This window comes from Podarcis erhardii, assembly GCF_964252035.2.
Source record: "Podarcis erhardii genome assembly, chromosome: 3".
In the NCBI taxonomy this organism is placed as follows: domain Eukaryota; kingdom Metazoa; phylum Chordata; class Lepidosauria; order Squamata; family Lacertidae; genus Podarcis; species Podarcis erhardii.
The window spans coordinates 118101875-118115320 of record NC_138507.1 but is presented as its reverse complement, the minus strand read 5'-3'; the positions used below and the strand labels follow the sequence as shown (position 1 = coordinate 118115320).

The following is a 13446-nucleotide window of genomic DNA, read 5'->3' as shown; positions in this document are numbered from 1 at the left end:
GAAGCAAAGTTCTTAACCTGAGGTACTATTTCTGGGTTAGCGGAGTCTGTAACCTGAAGCATATGGAACCTGAAGCATATGTAACCCAAGGCACCACTGTAGTTAATTCTGCCTTTTAGAAATACTGGAGAAATGAATTGAAAAGCAACTGCAATCTGAGGCTGGAGATGAGAAATAATTTAATAGATCTATTCTAGCCTGTGGCCAGTTCTGAACCCACGTTTTAAAAAGGAAAACGACTGATTTGAATGTCTCCTAAGTCAAGTGACCGAAAGGGTACAAGATTTGAAAGCTGTTTGTTTTGAAGAACATTGGAGGAGCTCAGCATGTTTAGCCTGGAGAAGAGAAGGTTAATTTGAGGGAGAGACATGATTGCAGCCTCTAAATATTTGCACGGCTGCCATATGGAAGTTGTTCCAGAGGGCAGGACTAGAACCAAAGGGGTGGAAATGACAGGGAAGCAGGTTTTGAGGGACAATCTGTGAGGGATCCTGTTCTTGAAGATCCTGCATTGAACAAGGGTTGGACTAGTTGATCTCCAGGTCATTTTTGGCTCTCCATCCAGCTGTTCGCTCACTGAACTTTCTGCTAATAAATCACATTTTAGTAGGATTATTTTCTTCTCCAAATCTTCTTTTCTTTTCTAAAAAACCACACAATTTTTATCCTGCTCTTCTTCCCAAAGGAGACTTGGGAACAGATATCTCTAATCACTTCATATAGAGCTATTCATATTAAACTATTTTTAATTATGTTATTTATTTGACTTATATACCACCCTTCTTTAAAAGATCCCAGGGTGGTTCACAAGATAAACACAAAAGATAAAAGCACAGATCTATAAGGACAAAAAATTGAAAAGCGATTTTTGTTGCATGCCTTTTCTGATTATCAATTTGCTATCTGTAACTCCCGGTGAACTGTTACTTTGTTTTTGTTGTTTATTTTTTGCAAAAGAGATCAAAATACAATAGATAAATAAGTTCTCTCTTACAGTAGATAAATAAGGAACCTCTTAAGGTCCCTCTAAATACACCCATTCTGTCAAAAAATCATGTAATTGACCAGAGCTTCAGTCAAATTCAGACTTTCTTCTCCATGCCTGTCCATCTAAATCACTGACCATATTTCTGTCCAGGACACGGTGTCTGTTGGGTTCTGTGCTATAGTAAGTCTAGGAAAAATTGGGGCAAGAGGAGACAAGGTGCAGGCTGCCCTCTGAGGAACACAGGTCTAAAGCTGCTCCATCAAGGAACAAGCTGAATTGGGGGGTTATGTTGTAGCAGCAGCAGCCGTAAAGAAAAACAGTGTGGTGTAGGAGTTAGAATGCTGGAGGAGGACCTGGCAGATCAGGGTTCTAGTCCCCACTTGGCCAAGAAGCTCACCTTGGGCCAGTCACTGCAACTCAGCCTAATCTACTTAAGAGGGTGGTTGTGAAGATAAAATGGAGACGAGAGAATTATATACACCATGTGGGGCTTCTTGGAAGAAAGGTGCAATATAAATATCAGAAAAAAGATAAAAATAATAGTTAGCACTACCTTTCCTGCAAGATGCTGTGTCAATTTGAGGGTCCAGCCTTTGCCATCACCTCCTACATCAATGGGATCCTCAGTCTCCCTGGGTCTTTGTGTGGTGGAGTCCTCAGAGTCAGTGGCTGCCAGTGGCCCAGCCTGACATCCAGGATGAGCCAAGATATGTCAGCAGTGATGCTCTTCTGAGAGCTCTTTTGGGGCTGGGCCTGCATGTCCTCTTCCTTTCTGCTACAGATTCCTGAATTGCAGGATGGCCTTAAACGTTCCTTTGAGTCTTTCCAGCACTATAAATCTTATCTCCTGAAGGTGAGCAATCTGACTCCAGGCTCCTGAAAGTGCAATCGATTACAGATTTCCTTCTTTCTTTTATTCAGGACAATAATCAATGTAAGAGGAAATGGGGGGTTCTGCCAGAAGGGAATCACCAAACGCTGCCCATCTGGTCTAACTCTTCCTGCTTACTGTGGCTTCAATGCACAATGCTGTGCCCTTGAGTTACATCAGTGAGCAGCCCACATCCATGGGTGTGAACGCCTGATTGCTACGCTGATTCTTCTGGATCTTTGCTTGTGGAAGTCGGCCTGATCAATCCATTTGTGAAGCAAGCAATGGAACAAAGATCAGTCTGTTCAGATGATCATCTAATTAAACACATATTAACCTGCAGATTCGAAATTGTATTTTTTTCATTTTTTAAAAAAGCATCTATGACTAAATATGACCCTCCTCCTGTGGAAGTGCATCATATCTGCCCAAGAGCCCTCTTGACTGAAGTTCTCATCCCTGAGTCCCAGGAGGAGATAACTGCAGTGGATGCTTTTCATGCACCCAGGCAGAGCTTGGGTTTTGCTGCCCAGTCGGTTATGTGAACATGGGTGGGATAGGCTGAACTCAACCCAGACTGGAGCCATGACGTAACTGGAGCTGATTATTCAGGAGCCACTGCCTTGTGGGTGCCCATAGGTCACTGGGAGTGGTATTTAATGCTTTAATGCAGGTTTATTGATTTCTATGGGTGTACTATGGGTGTACTCTTAGTGGGACTCTTAGTGGGGTGTTTTCTGGAATTTTGAGAATGAAAGAAGGAACTCAGGGAGGTGCCAGGGAGGAGGTGGGATTGAAGAGTCGGGAAGGGCGATCGCTGCCTAGTGTTCAAGATCCCAGATTCAATCATTGATCTGGGTCTTCCTTTTCAACTTTAATTTACATACATTAATTCATAACATAGCCAAGTATAAAATAAAATAGAAGCAGAAAATAAAATTTAAGGTTCAACACATAGGAACACATATCCATGCCACTTTCAATTTTTTTCTTTAGACATTTCTATCCCACCTTTCCCCAAAGAATTCAAGGCAATGTACATCATTTTCTCCCATGAGCCCATGTCTCCCAGGTTTTCAGCAATACCACGCTTGTGCCCTTAGTTCCTTTGTCACCACTACCTAAAAGGCCCTCTGCCTTCTTCCCTGTAACCTCACCTCTCCTAATGAAGGAACCGCTGTTTATGTTAGGAAACCAGGTTGGGGCAGCGGGCGCTGAAATGTACTGAGGAGGGGGTATTTGGGGGGTGGCAGGGAGGTAGTGTCGGTGGCTACCTTGAGTGGGCTCAGCTCATCCTCATGCACTTATAACTTCCTCCCCCTCTCCCTTTGGCTTCAACCCACGCAGAATAAACCAGGGCTTGTGGGAATTGCAGTTCATGGATTATGGGAATTGTAGTCCAGCAACAATCGGAGGGTGACAGGTCCACTATGCCTAATGTCAAGTCAAGATTGCTTATCCATCAACAGTTCTGATTCAACTGGGACATCCCGGAATTACAGAAGCTATTCAACAGGGACATCCTGGTTTTTGTGCTGAGCTCCCTCGCCAGTCAGCTGGCTCTTGTGAGAGCTCAGCACCCAAAGACAAATGTCTTTGGCAAAAAAAAAAAAGGCAGCTGCGCTTTAGTCCATGGAAGCAGAGGAGGAGGGGAGCTGCTGGTGATGCAAGCCAGGCTGCACCCACTGGGCCCAGTTGCCATGCTTCCTCTGCCCAATGCTGCCCCTACTGGAGGAGGAGGAGACAATGACAGTGAGTTGGAGAGGGAAAGCCTGAGCTCATTTGCCCGGGAGTATGGAACTGAAAGAAGCACATCCCAAGTTTAACTAGCAGAATGTTGGAGGGTCTGAGATTTTGTTATCTAACAATCCATCCATGTTCCCTGTGCTAAGGCTTGGTTGTCTGGCAGAAATTCCAGTAAACTGGGCAAGCCTCGGGTTTGTCATAGTTTAGAAACACTGATGTTATGTACTGAGTTGAATAGGATCCAAAAGGTAGCAGTCTGATTGGTCCTAGAACAATAGGTTTCAGAATGCAGCAGTCTGATTGGTCCTAAAACAATGCAGCAGTATGATTGGTCCACAGGAGCCACCCAATCCAGCTCCAGGTGGAAGTGAATCCACAACCTGATTGACCTACCGGAGAATCCCAGAATTAGCCATTCATGGGCGGCCCATTGTTTAAATAATGTATATAAAGCAGATATTTTGGGGGAACTTTCATTCCTCACTACTATGAGCTGAATAAAGAGCATGAAATCCACACTCGACTCCGAGAAGATTTCAACTGAACAGAACAGAAACCTGGATTCCAGAAACAGCTGAACCAACCGTTTGCCAAATTTATTTCCAGATCTTCTGTTATGGTTCCTGGTGCACAGAGACATTGGAGGACAGCCAATGCTAGCCCTACTCAAGATATTCTATAAATTGGGTAAAGTCGGTATTGCTTCATATAAGTAACAGTGACTTTATTTATTCAGCTAAGAACTATCAGATCCATATTTGCACAGGGTCAATTAGATATTTAGGTATAATCATACCAATGGATATTACCAAATTAGTAGCATGTAATTTCAAAAAAGTAATCAATGAGTTTTCTTTTCATATTAATAGAGGGGAGTCATTTAACCTGCCCTTATGCGGAAGGGTTAATACTCTCAAACGAACATTATTCCCAGAATAATCTATAGTGGGAGTAGAATTCCAGGTCATATAACTGGTAAATATTTCCGGAAAAGGAATTTCTTAATTAGGAAATGTCTATGGGGTTCTGCAACTCCAAGAATATCCTTGCTAAAAATGCAATTATTAATTAAAAAACGAGGATTTGGTATTCGAGAAGGATATTGACCAGAGGAGCAGAGGAGAGCTGTCAAATGAATAAGGCTCTGGAGACCAGGCCTTATGTGGAAGAAGGCTGAAGGAGTTGGGTATGTTGTTAGAGGGGGATTTTCCACTGGGGACAGATGACAGAGACTGACTCCATGAGACAGGTGTAAAACCAAACCAAATAAAGACTTTATTTCAAAACAACAAACAGCAAAGCTTCTGGGTGTTTTTCTCTGCAGGCAGAGTTCAAATTGCAGCTTTTCTCCTTTTGTAGTCATGGTCAGCTGTATCCAATCAGCCCAGACTTACAGAAACTGTTCTTAAAGGTACAAACATTTTTACTGTTTCTGTGCAGAATGTTTCTTTCCCAACATATGTTGAGCCTGCTAATGAGGAGACTGAGAGGCGATATGATAGCCAGCTTCTTCTTTTTTTTAAAATGATATTTATTAGAAGTCTAAAAATTACAAAAAAGAAGAAAAAAAGACAACAAAAAATTTAACAAAACATACATTACAATACATAGAAAAAGAAAAGAAAAAAAACATAAAAACCAATACAACAATATCAATAAAAAAAGATTAAAAAAACACAGATCCAATGTTCCATATCTTAATCTTCCAATCTTCATCGACCTCCTCACACCTCCCTTTTCGTATACTTGTTTGATTATTTGTTTCAGCAAATTCTTTCCATCTTTCTCAATTTTTATTAGGTAATTTATCTTAACAGTCTAACCTATTACTTAACTCAACAAATCCTTTCCATCTTTCACTCTCTTCTGTCATTCAGTTTGCCTTAATTTATTTTAACCTTATCTTACCATAAAATACCTTAAAGCTTAAAACTTAATATTTATACATAACTCCTTATATCATTTCTACTAAAGCCAAATAGTTTCATTCCAACGTTTTTCCTAATACTCAGTAATTTTACACTAATTCCCAAAATAAATCTTTAAAAACTTTCTTCCAATCTTCATCCCGCGTCTCTTTTTCCTGGTCTCAGGTTATGTCAGTCCTTATTGTCCATTTCTTCTAGTCCATCAACCTGGTAATCTTGTGTCCGAGGCTCTTAAGTCTCTTCCATGTCCCTTATGCAGATCTTCTTCTTGTTTTTACTTGCACTTTACCTTATCTTTTGTTGACCTCTTTCTTAATTTCTTTCCTTTCTCATTGAGGAGTAGGTCTCGAAAATATCTCCGTCTCTCCTCAGCAGATCGGCTCATTCCCCACAGTCCCATTCCCCACAGTCAACAGTGTAGTCCAGAAAATATTTAAAGGCATGTTTCAAAGTCCCTCCAAACTTAAGGGCCCCCACAACTCCAGACGCCCCCTGGCCCACTCCAGATTCAACCTTCAACAACAACGGCTTATGCTCCTGTAGGGCCTCGGGCTTCTCCATTTGTATTACTTGAGGTTCAACAGCAACCTCCTCCCTTAACTTCTGCATTTGCACTTGCTCTATCGAATCAGGTTCTTGAGTTGGCTCCTGGATGATTTCTGTATAAGTATTCACTGTTCGTCCAAAGTTTTTGACTGCAACAGTCATCAAATCCATCTTCTCATGCATCTGCTCCAACAAAGCGCTTGTTTTGCAAAAAGCAAGCACCAAAACTTCTTCCAAACACGTTTTTATTCAAGGTCACAGTCTGTTTCCAGGATCCTAATCACCACAGCTGGAAAGTCCCCAGATCGACTCCAGCAACAATTTAACAAACTCCCTCTAGAGGAGACAATTTCTATTTGTATCCATTTCTTGAAAGCAGATCCAACAAAAGTATGTTACTTTCATTTTTTGAGTTTTTTGTTTCTTTTAAATGCAAAAGGCAACATTGGAGATAATTTGTTTCTCTTCTTTAGCTATCTGTCAAAAGATGTTCCTTTCACAGTCAATGAACTTCACCAAAAATCTCTGTCTCTGACACCCCATTCCCAGGTTTGAGACGGTGGAAATTTATCTTTCTTTACTCTCTCTCCTGAAGGCTTAAACAGTCAAAATTTCCCCTCTTTACTCCTGCTTCCAAGAGGGGTTTAGATGGTTAAAACAGGAGGAATTTTAGACCTTTATGAACAGCTTTCCAGACTTTAGCTTGCACAATTTTTGCTTCAGGCTATTTACAAAAGCGGAAGGCGGACTTCCTGTTTAGGACCTTCCCGCTTGAGTGCCAAATTAAAATGTTTCTTAGCCCAATTTTCTGTTCTACTCACGGGTACTTGTTTTAGAGTCCAATCGTCCACAGGAAAAAGTCAGCGCTCTCTGGCAACGGCTGTGCGGCTTCACTCCATAAAAATAGTGGTCGATTCAAAACACCGCGCCGCTCACCCACGTTGCTTCGGATCCCCGAAAAGGGGTTTCCTTGCGTGTAGGGGGGGCACTCCTGGTGTCAGCCGAATCCCACGTTCCCAGGCTTCCTCCACCTCTGATTTTTAAAGGGTCTCCGTCTTCGCTGTGGCGGCAAGACCCGATTTTCACAGAGCGGGTTACTCTGGATCAGAGGAATTCCACCATTGCCGATGGCGCTAACCCGGAAGTCCAATAGCCAGCTTCAAATATCACAAGGGCTGTCACATGGAAGAGGGAGCAAGCTTGTTTTCTCCTGCCTTGGAGGGTAGGACTCTAACCAATCGGTTCAAGTTACGAGAAAAGGGATTCTGACTAGATATATGGGGGGGGGGGGGAAATTAATGAAAGTAAGATCTGTTCAACAGTGGAACGGTCTCCCTCAGGAGGTTGTGGACACTCCTTCCTTGGAGGTTATAAAGCAGAGGTTGGGTGGCCATCTGTCAGGGATGCTTTAGCTGAGATTCCTATATTGCAGGGGGATGGTGTAGATGACGCTCAGGGTCCCTTCCAATTCTCTGATTCTATAATTCTATCACTATATAAAGAAACCTCATTAGGTACTTTGTTTATATTACATACAGCTAATTGGGTAATATCCTTTGTTAAGATTATACCTAAATATCTAAGGGACAAAGCTTCCAAAGGCAAGGACTAAACTATTTATGTACACTAGCTAGAATATCATAAGCACAGAAATTAAGAGATCACAATGATGAATGGAAGAATGGAGGCCTTTTGTGGACTTAAAAAAGAAACTGTAGTCAGATGAAATTGTGGGCAGGATAAAAGCCATGGAGGACAAATGATAAAATAATTTTTTGTAATAGATAAAGATATAATGCAGTAGAAAACGTTTGAGTAGAAACTTTGCAGAAGTGGGGGTGGGAAGTCAATTTATGAAACAATGTGACTATTTGATAGGACTATCATTGTGAATATGTTTGGGGGAAAATATTAAAGAATTATACTACACATAAGAGAGAATTGTCTACACTGACACACAACAGGGTTTCTGGCTAGGGAAATACCTGGGACTCAACCTGAGAACTTCTGCATTTGCAGCAGATGCTCCCCCACCTGAGCTTGAGCTGCTCTCATCTCTTCACTTCTTTGTAGGTTAAGTGGTACCTTGGTTCTTTGTACTCAGACAACTTGGAACCCAAACACTGTAAATGCAGAAGTAAGTGTTCCAGTTTGCGAACGTTTTTCAGAAGCCAAAGGTCTCCATTTTTAGTGTTACGCTTCTGAATCGAGTGCTGCACTTCCATTTTGAGTGTTACACTGAGGTCTGTCTGTTTTTGCTATTTACTTTGTGTCTAACACATATATCTAGTCAGAATCTTTTTCATGTAACTTGAACCAATTGGTTAGAGTCCTACCCTTCAAGGCAGGAGAAAACAAGCTTGCTCCCTGTTCCATGTGACAGCCCTTGTGATATTTGAAGATGGCTATCATATCTCCTCTCAGTCTCCTCATTTGCAGGCTCAACATACCCAACTCTTTCAGCCATATTCTACATAAGGCTTGGTTTTCAGAGCCTTGATAATTGGACAGCCCTCCTCTGCTCCTCTGGTCAATATTCTTCTTAAATGTCAAATCTTCATTTTTTAATTAATAATTGCATTTTTAGTAAGGATATTCTTGGAGTTTCAAAACCCCACAGACATTTCCTAATTAAGGAATTCCTTTTCTTGATATATTTACTACATCTATGACCTGGAGTTCTACTCCCACTATAGATTATTCTGGTAATAATGTTTGTTTGAGAGTATTAACCCTTCCACATAAGGGCAGGTTAAATGACTCCCATCTATTAATATATAAAGAAAACTCATTGATTACTTTTTAAAAATTACATGCTACTAATTTGGTAATATCCATTGGTATGATTATACCTAAATATCTAATTGACCCTGTGCAAATATGGAACTGATAGTTCTTAGCTGAATAAATAAAGTCACTGTTACTTATATGAAGCAATACCGACTTTGCCCAATTTATAGAATATATTGAGCAGGGCTAGCATTGGCTGTCCTCCGATATCTCTGTGCACCAGCAACCACAACAGAAGATCCGGAAGTAAATTTGGCAAACGCATGCTTCAGTCATTTCTGGAATCCAGGTTTCTGTTCTGTTCAGTGTTTCTAAGCTATGACACATTGGAGGCTTGCCCATTTTACTGGAGTTTTGGGCAGACAACCAAACATTAGCACAGGGAACATGGATGGATTGTTAGATAATCTGACAATTAAACTTGGGGTGTGCGTCTTTCAGTGCCATACTCCCGGGCAAATGAGCTGGGGCTTCCCCTCTTCAGTCCCCTGTTGTTGTTGCCTCCTCCTCCTCCAGTGGGGGTAGCATTGGGCAGAGGAAGCATGGCAACTGGGCCCAGTGTGTGCAGCCTGACCTGTATCACCAGCAGCTCCCCTCCTCCTCTTCTTCCATGGACTAAAGCTCAGCTGCCTCCCCCCCCTCAAAGACATTTGTATTTGGGTGCTGAGCTCTCACAAGAGCCAGCTAACCGGGACATCCAATCAGAAACTGGGATAGCTTCTGTAATTCCGGGATGTCCCAGTTGAATCAGGACTGTTGATGGATAAGCAATCTTGACTTGACATTAGGCATAGTGGATCTGTGACCCTCCGATTGTTGTTGGACTACAATTCCCATAATCCATGAACTGCAATTCCCACAAGCCCTGGTTTATTCTGCATGGGTTGAAGCCAAAGGGAGAGGGGGAGGAAATTATAAGCGCATGAGGATGAGCTAAGCCCACTCAAGGTAGCCACCGACACTACCTCCTCCGCCCCCCCCAAGACCCTTTCCTCAGTCCATTTCAGAGCCCCCTGCCCCAAATTGGTTTCCTAATATTGTTTCTCCTTTTCACTGCTGATTTCTTTCTCCTCCCTGGAGTCTTCCTAACCAGTCAATGATCCCATTGTGGAAGTATACCTGAAGAAGCATATCTAAACTCATCATTCAGCCCGGAAATGGAGGTCCAGCTCAAAGGACCTTCTGGCATTTCCTTCATTGGGAGAGGCGAGGTTACAGGGAAGCAGGCAGAGGGCCTTTTAGGTAGTGGTGACTAAGGAACTAAGGGCAACGGCACCAGCGTGGTATTGGTCTAAGACCTGGGAGACATGGGTGCACGGGAGAAAACGATGTACATCGCCTTGAGTTTCTTGAGGAAAGTTGGGAGAGAAATGTCTAAACAAACAAATTGAAAGTGGCATAGATATGTGTTCCTATGTGTTCAACTTCAGATATCCTTTTCTGCTTGTATTTTATTTTAATCAGCACCTGCAATTATACTTGGCTATGTTGTGAATTAATGTATGTAAATTAAAGTTGAAAAGGAAGACCCAGATCAATGATTGAATCTGGGATCTTGATCACTAGGCAGCAATAGCCCTTCCCAGCTCTTCAGTCCCACCTCCTCCCTGGCACCTCCCTGAGTTCCTTCTTTCATTCTCAAAATCCCAGAAAACACCCCTTCAGAAAATTCCGAGTCCCACTAAGAGTACACCCATAGAAATAAATAAACCTGAGGTGTATTCAGCAGGATTAAATACCACTCTCAGTGACCTATGGGCACCCACAAGGCAGTGGCTCCTTAATAAGCAGCTCCATTTAGGTCATGGCTCCAGTCTGGGTTGAGTTCAGCCTATCCCACCCATGTTCACATAACCATCTGGGCAGCAAAAACCAAGCTCTGCCTGGGTGCATGAAAAGCATTGGCTGCAGATATCTCCTCCTGGGACTCAGGGATGAGAACTTCAGTCAAGAGGAATCTTGGGCAGATATGATGCGCTTCCTCTGGAGTTGGGTCATATTTAGTCATAAATGCTTTTTTTAAAAAATGAAAAAATACAATTTTAGATTTGCAGGTTAATATGCGTTTAATTAGATGATCATCTGAACAGACTGATTTTTATTTCATTGCTTGCTTCACAAATGGATTGATCAGGCCGACTTCCACAAGCAAAGATCCAGAAGAATCAGCGTAGCCATCAGACATTCTCACCCATGGATGTGGGCTGCTCACTGATGTCACTCAAGGGCACAGCATTGTGCATTGAAGCCACAGTAAGCCGGAAGAGTTAGACCAGATGGGCAGCGTTTGGTGAGTTCCTCCTGGCAGAACCCCCCAATTCCTCTTACATTGATTATTGTCCTGAATAAAAGAAAGAAGGAAACCTGTAATTGATTGCACTATCATGAGCCTGGAGTCGGAGTGCTCACCTTCAGGAGATGAGGGAGGATCATAGAATTGTTGTGTTGGAAGGACTCAATGGAACATTTAAGGCCACCCTGCAATGCAGGAATCTGTAGCAGAAAGGAAGAGGACATGCAGGCCCAGCCCCGGAAGAGCTCTTAGAGGAATTTGCAAGATCAATACAAAATAAAAAAATTCCTTCCAGTAGCACCTTAAAGACCAACTGAGTTAGTTCTAGGTATGAGCTTTCGTGTGCATGCACACTTCTTCAGATACACTGAAACAGAAGTCACCGGACCTTTCTAATGACTTCTGTTTCAGTGTATCTGAAGAAGTGTGCATGCACACGAAAGCTCATACCTAGAACTAACTCAGTTGGTCTTTAAGGTGCTACTGGAAGGAATTTTTTTATTTTGTTTTGACCATGGCAGACCAACACGGCTACCTATCTGTAATTGCAAGATCAATGCCGACATTCTGGATATCAGGATGGGCCACTGGCAGCTGCTGACTTTGAGGACTCCATCACAGGCTAGAATAGATCTATTAAATTATTTCTCATCTCCAGCCTCAGATTGCAGTTGCTTCTCAATTAATTTCTTCAGTATTTCAAAGAGGCAGTATGAACTATCACCATTGTGTGTATCTGAAGAAGTGTGCATGCACACGAAAGCTCATACCATTAACAAACTTAGTTGGTCTCTAAGGTGCTACTGAAAGGAATTTTTTCGTTTTGTTTTGACTACGGCAGACCAACACAGCTACATACCTGTAACTATAACCATTGTTGGCATTCAAGAATTCCTCCCCTGGTTCAGGTCCTTAGGGACCATGAGGTTTCTAGCTCTGGTTCTACTGCTGGATATTGTGATGTATTTTGGTACTTCAGCTGAGGTCTGGTGAGTACAGAATAAAGTGGGACTCTTTGTTTCCAAATCACATATGTGTTCTTTCAGCAGCAACAGACGGCTGGTTCATCCTCATTTACTGAGTGTTGTCTTAACATTTTGGAAACTTAGATAAGAGCCACCAGTTTTTACTACCCATGGGAAGTGCACCCTGCACAGTTTGCACCCATACGAAATATCTGTGGTATCAAAATTCCCTGTGCACAGAGGAAAACCTTGAGGCTCTAATGCTTAAAAGAAGATGCAGAACCTAGAAGTGCTGCATCAAAACTGAATCCAAATTTCGACATATAAAAATAGGGTTAATATGTCCTGATTTATAAAGTGATTGACCACTATTCCCTTTAGCACAAACAAAGCCCTGCTTCTGCTTCCTCCAGTGAAGATGCAGAGTGTAGTTCAGGAATTCGGGATTAAAAATGAGCAAACATTCACAGGTGAGTGGGACCAACTCATGGGTATCACTTACTCCTACAGCAGCGTGCATTACGGCCACAGGGGACCAATGAAACCTCTCCAAAGGGACACTCTGCAGTGATTGGACCCTGGCAAAATCCTCCCAAGTATCTACACAATGAAGGTTCATCTGTGGAAAAGAGAGGGAAGTTGATTTTCATCATTTGAGAGAACATCTTGTGCAATACAGAAACGTTAATTTGAGGGGCGTTTTGTTTTGAGCATTGGAATAGCACTTTCAAGTATGAGAGCCTGAGGTCCTGGACTAGGAAATGGGAGACCAGCCTTCAAATCCAGCCTCATCATGAGACTCCCTGGGTGGCCTTGGGCCAGTCACTCACTTTTAGCCTGATCTGCCTCACAGGGTTGTTGTGAGGATTAAATTAGGAAGAACCACAGAAGCCACCTTGAGCTCCATGGGGGAAAAGATGGGACATAAATGCAACAAACAAACAAACAAACAAATATTCAAAGCCCTTCTGTAACAGCAAGTCAGTATTACTATGTCCCATAATGCCGATGGGGAGATTGAAGCTGAGAGTGAAAGTGTGGTTATCCATAGGCCAGCTGGTGAGCTCATGGTGGAGTCTCACAGACTTGGATTGTCAGGCATGGGAAATCCTGATTTGACTGATGTTCTGGTCAACATTATTTTGGTACTTCAGGTGAGTTCTGGTGAGTGCAGAATGAAGTGGGAATCTTTGTTGCTTAAAAGAAGATGCAGAACCTAGAAGTGCTGCATCAAGACTGAATCCAACTTTTTACTTCTAAAAATAGAATTAATATGCCCTGAGCATATTATCAGCTACTCTGATCCACAAACTATTCAG

The 13446-nt window shown here is 42.3% G+C and overlaps 2 protein-coding genes across 9 annotated transcripts in view; one reads left to right on the top strand and one right to left on the bottom strand.

Annotated features, from left to right (window-relative positions):
- Positions 1 to 13446, top strand: part of LOC309338003 (uncharacterized protein) — a 138436-nt gene that overhangs the window by 28217 nt on the left and 96773 nt on the right. The window contains exon 4 of one of the 2 annotated variants that reach the window (XM_081855107.1): positions 1910 to 2201. The exons of the other annotated variant lie outside the window; for it this stretch is intronic. Coding sequence (XP_081711233.1) covers positions 1910 to 1917 — 8 coding nt within the window. The 3' untranslated portion in view covers positions 1918 to 2201. Of the gene's footprint in view, positions 1 to 1909; positions 2202 to 13446 lie in introns of those variants that run through there. 2 annotated transcript variants of the gene reach the window in all.
- LOC309337976 (uncharacterized protein) overlaps positions 1 to 13446 on the bottom strand; it is a 73153-nt gene that overhangs the window by 32880 nt on the left and 26827 nt on the right. For 3 of the 7 annotated variants that reach the window (XM_081855054.1, XM_081855053.1, XM_081855055.1), the window contains one exon: positions 12630 to 12746. The exons of 2 other annotated variants lie outside the window; for them this stretch is intronic. In XM_081855054.1, the coding sequence (XP_081711180.1) occupies positions 12630 to 12746 (117 nt within the window). Of the gene's footprint in view, positions 1 to 10925; positions 11211 to 12629; positions 12747 to 13446 lie in introns of those variants that run through there. 2 more of the 7 variants (XM_081855056.1, XM_081855058.1) reach the window with 2 other exon arrangements.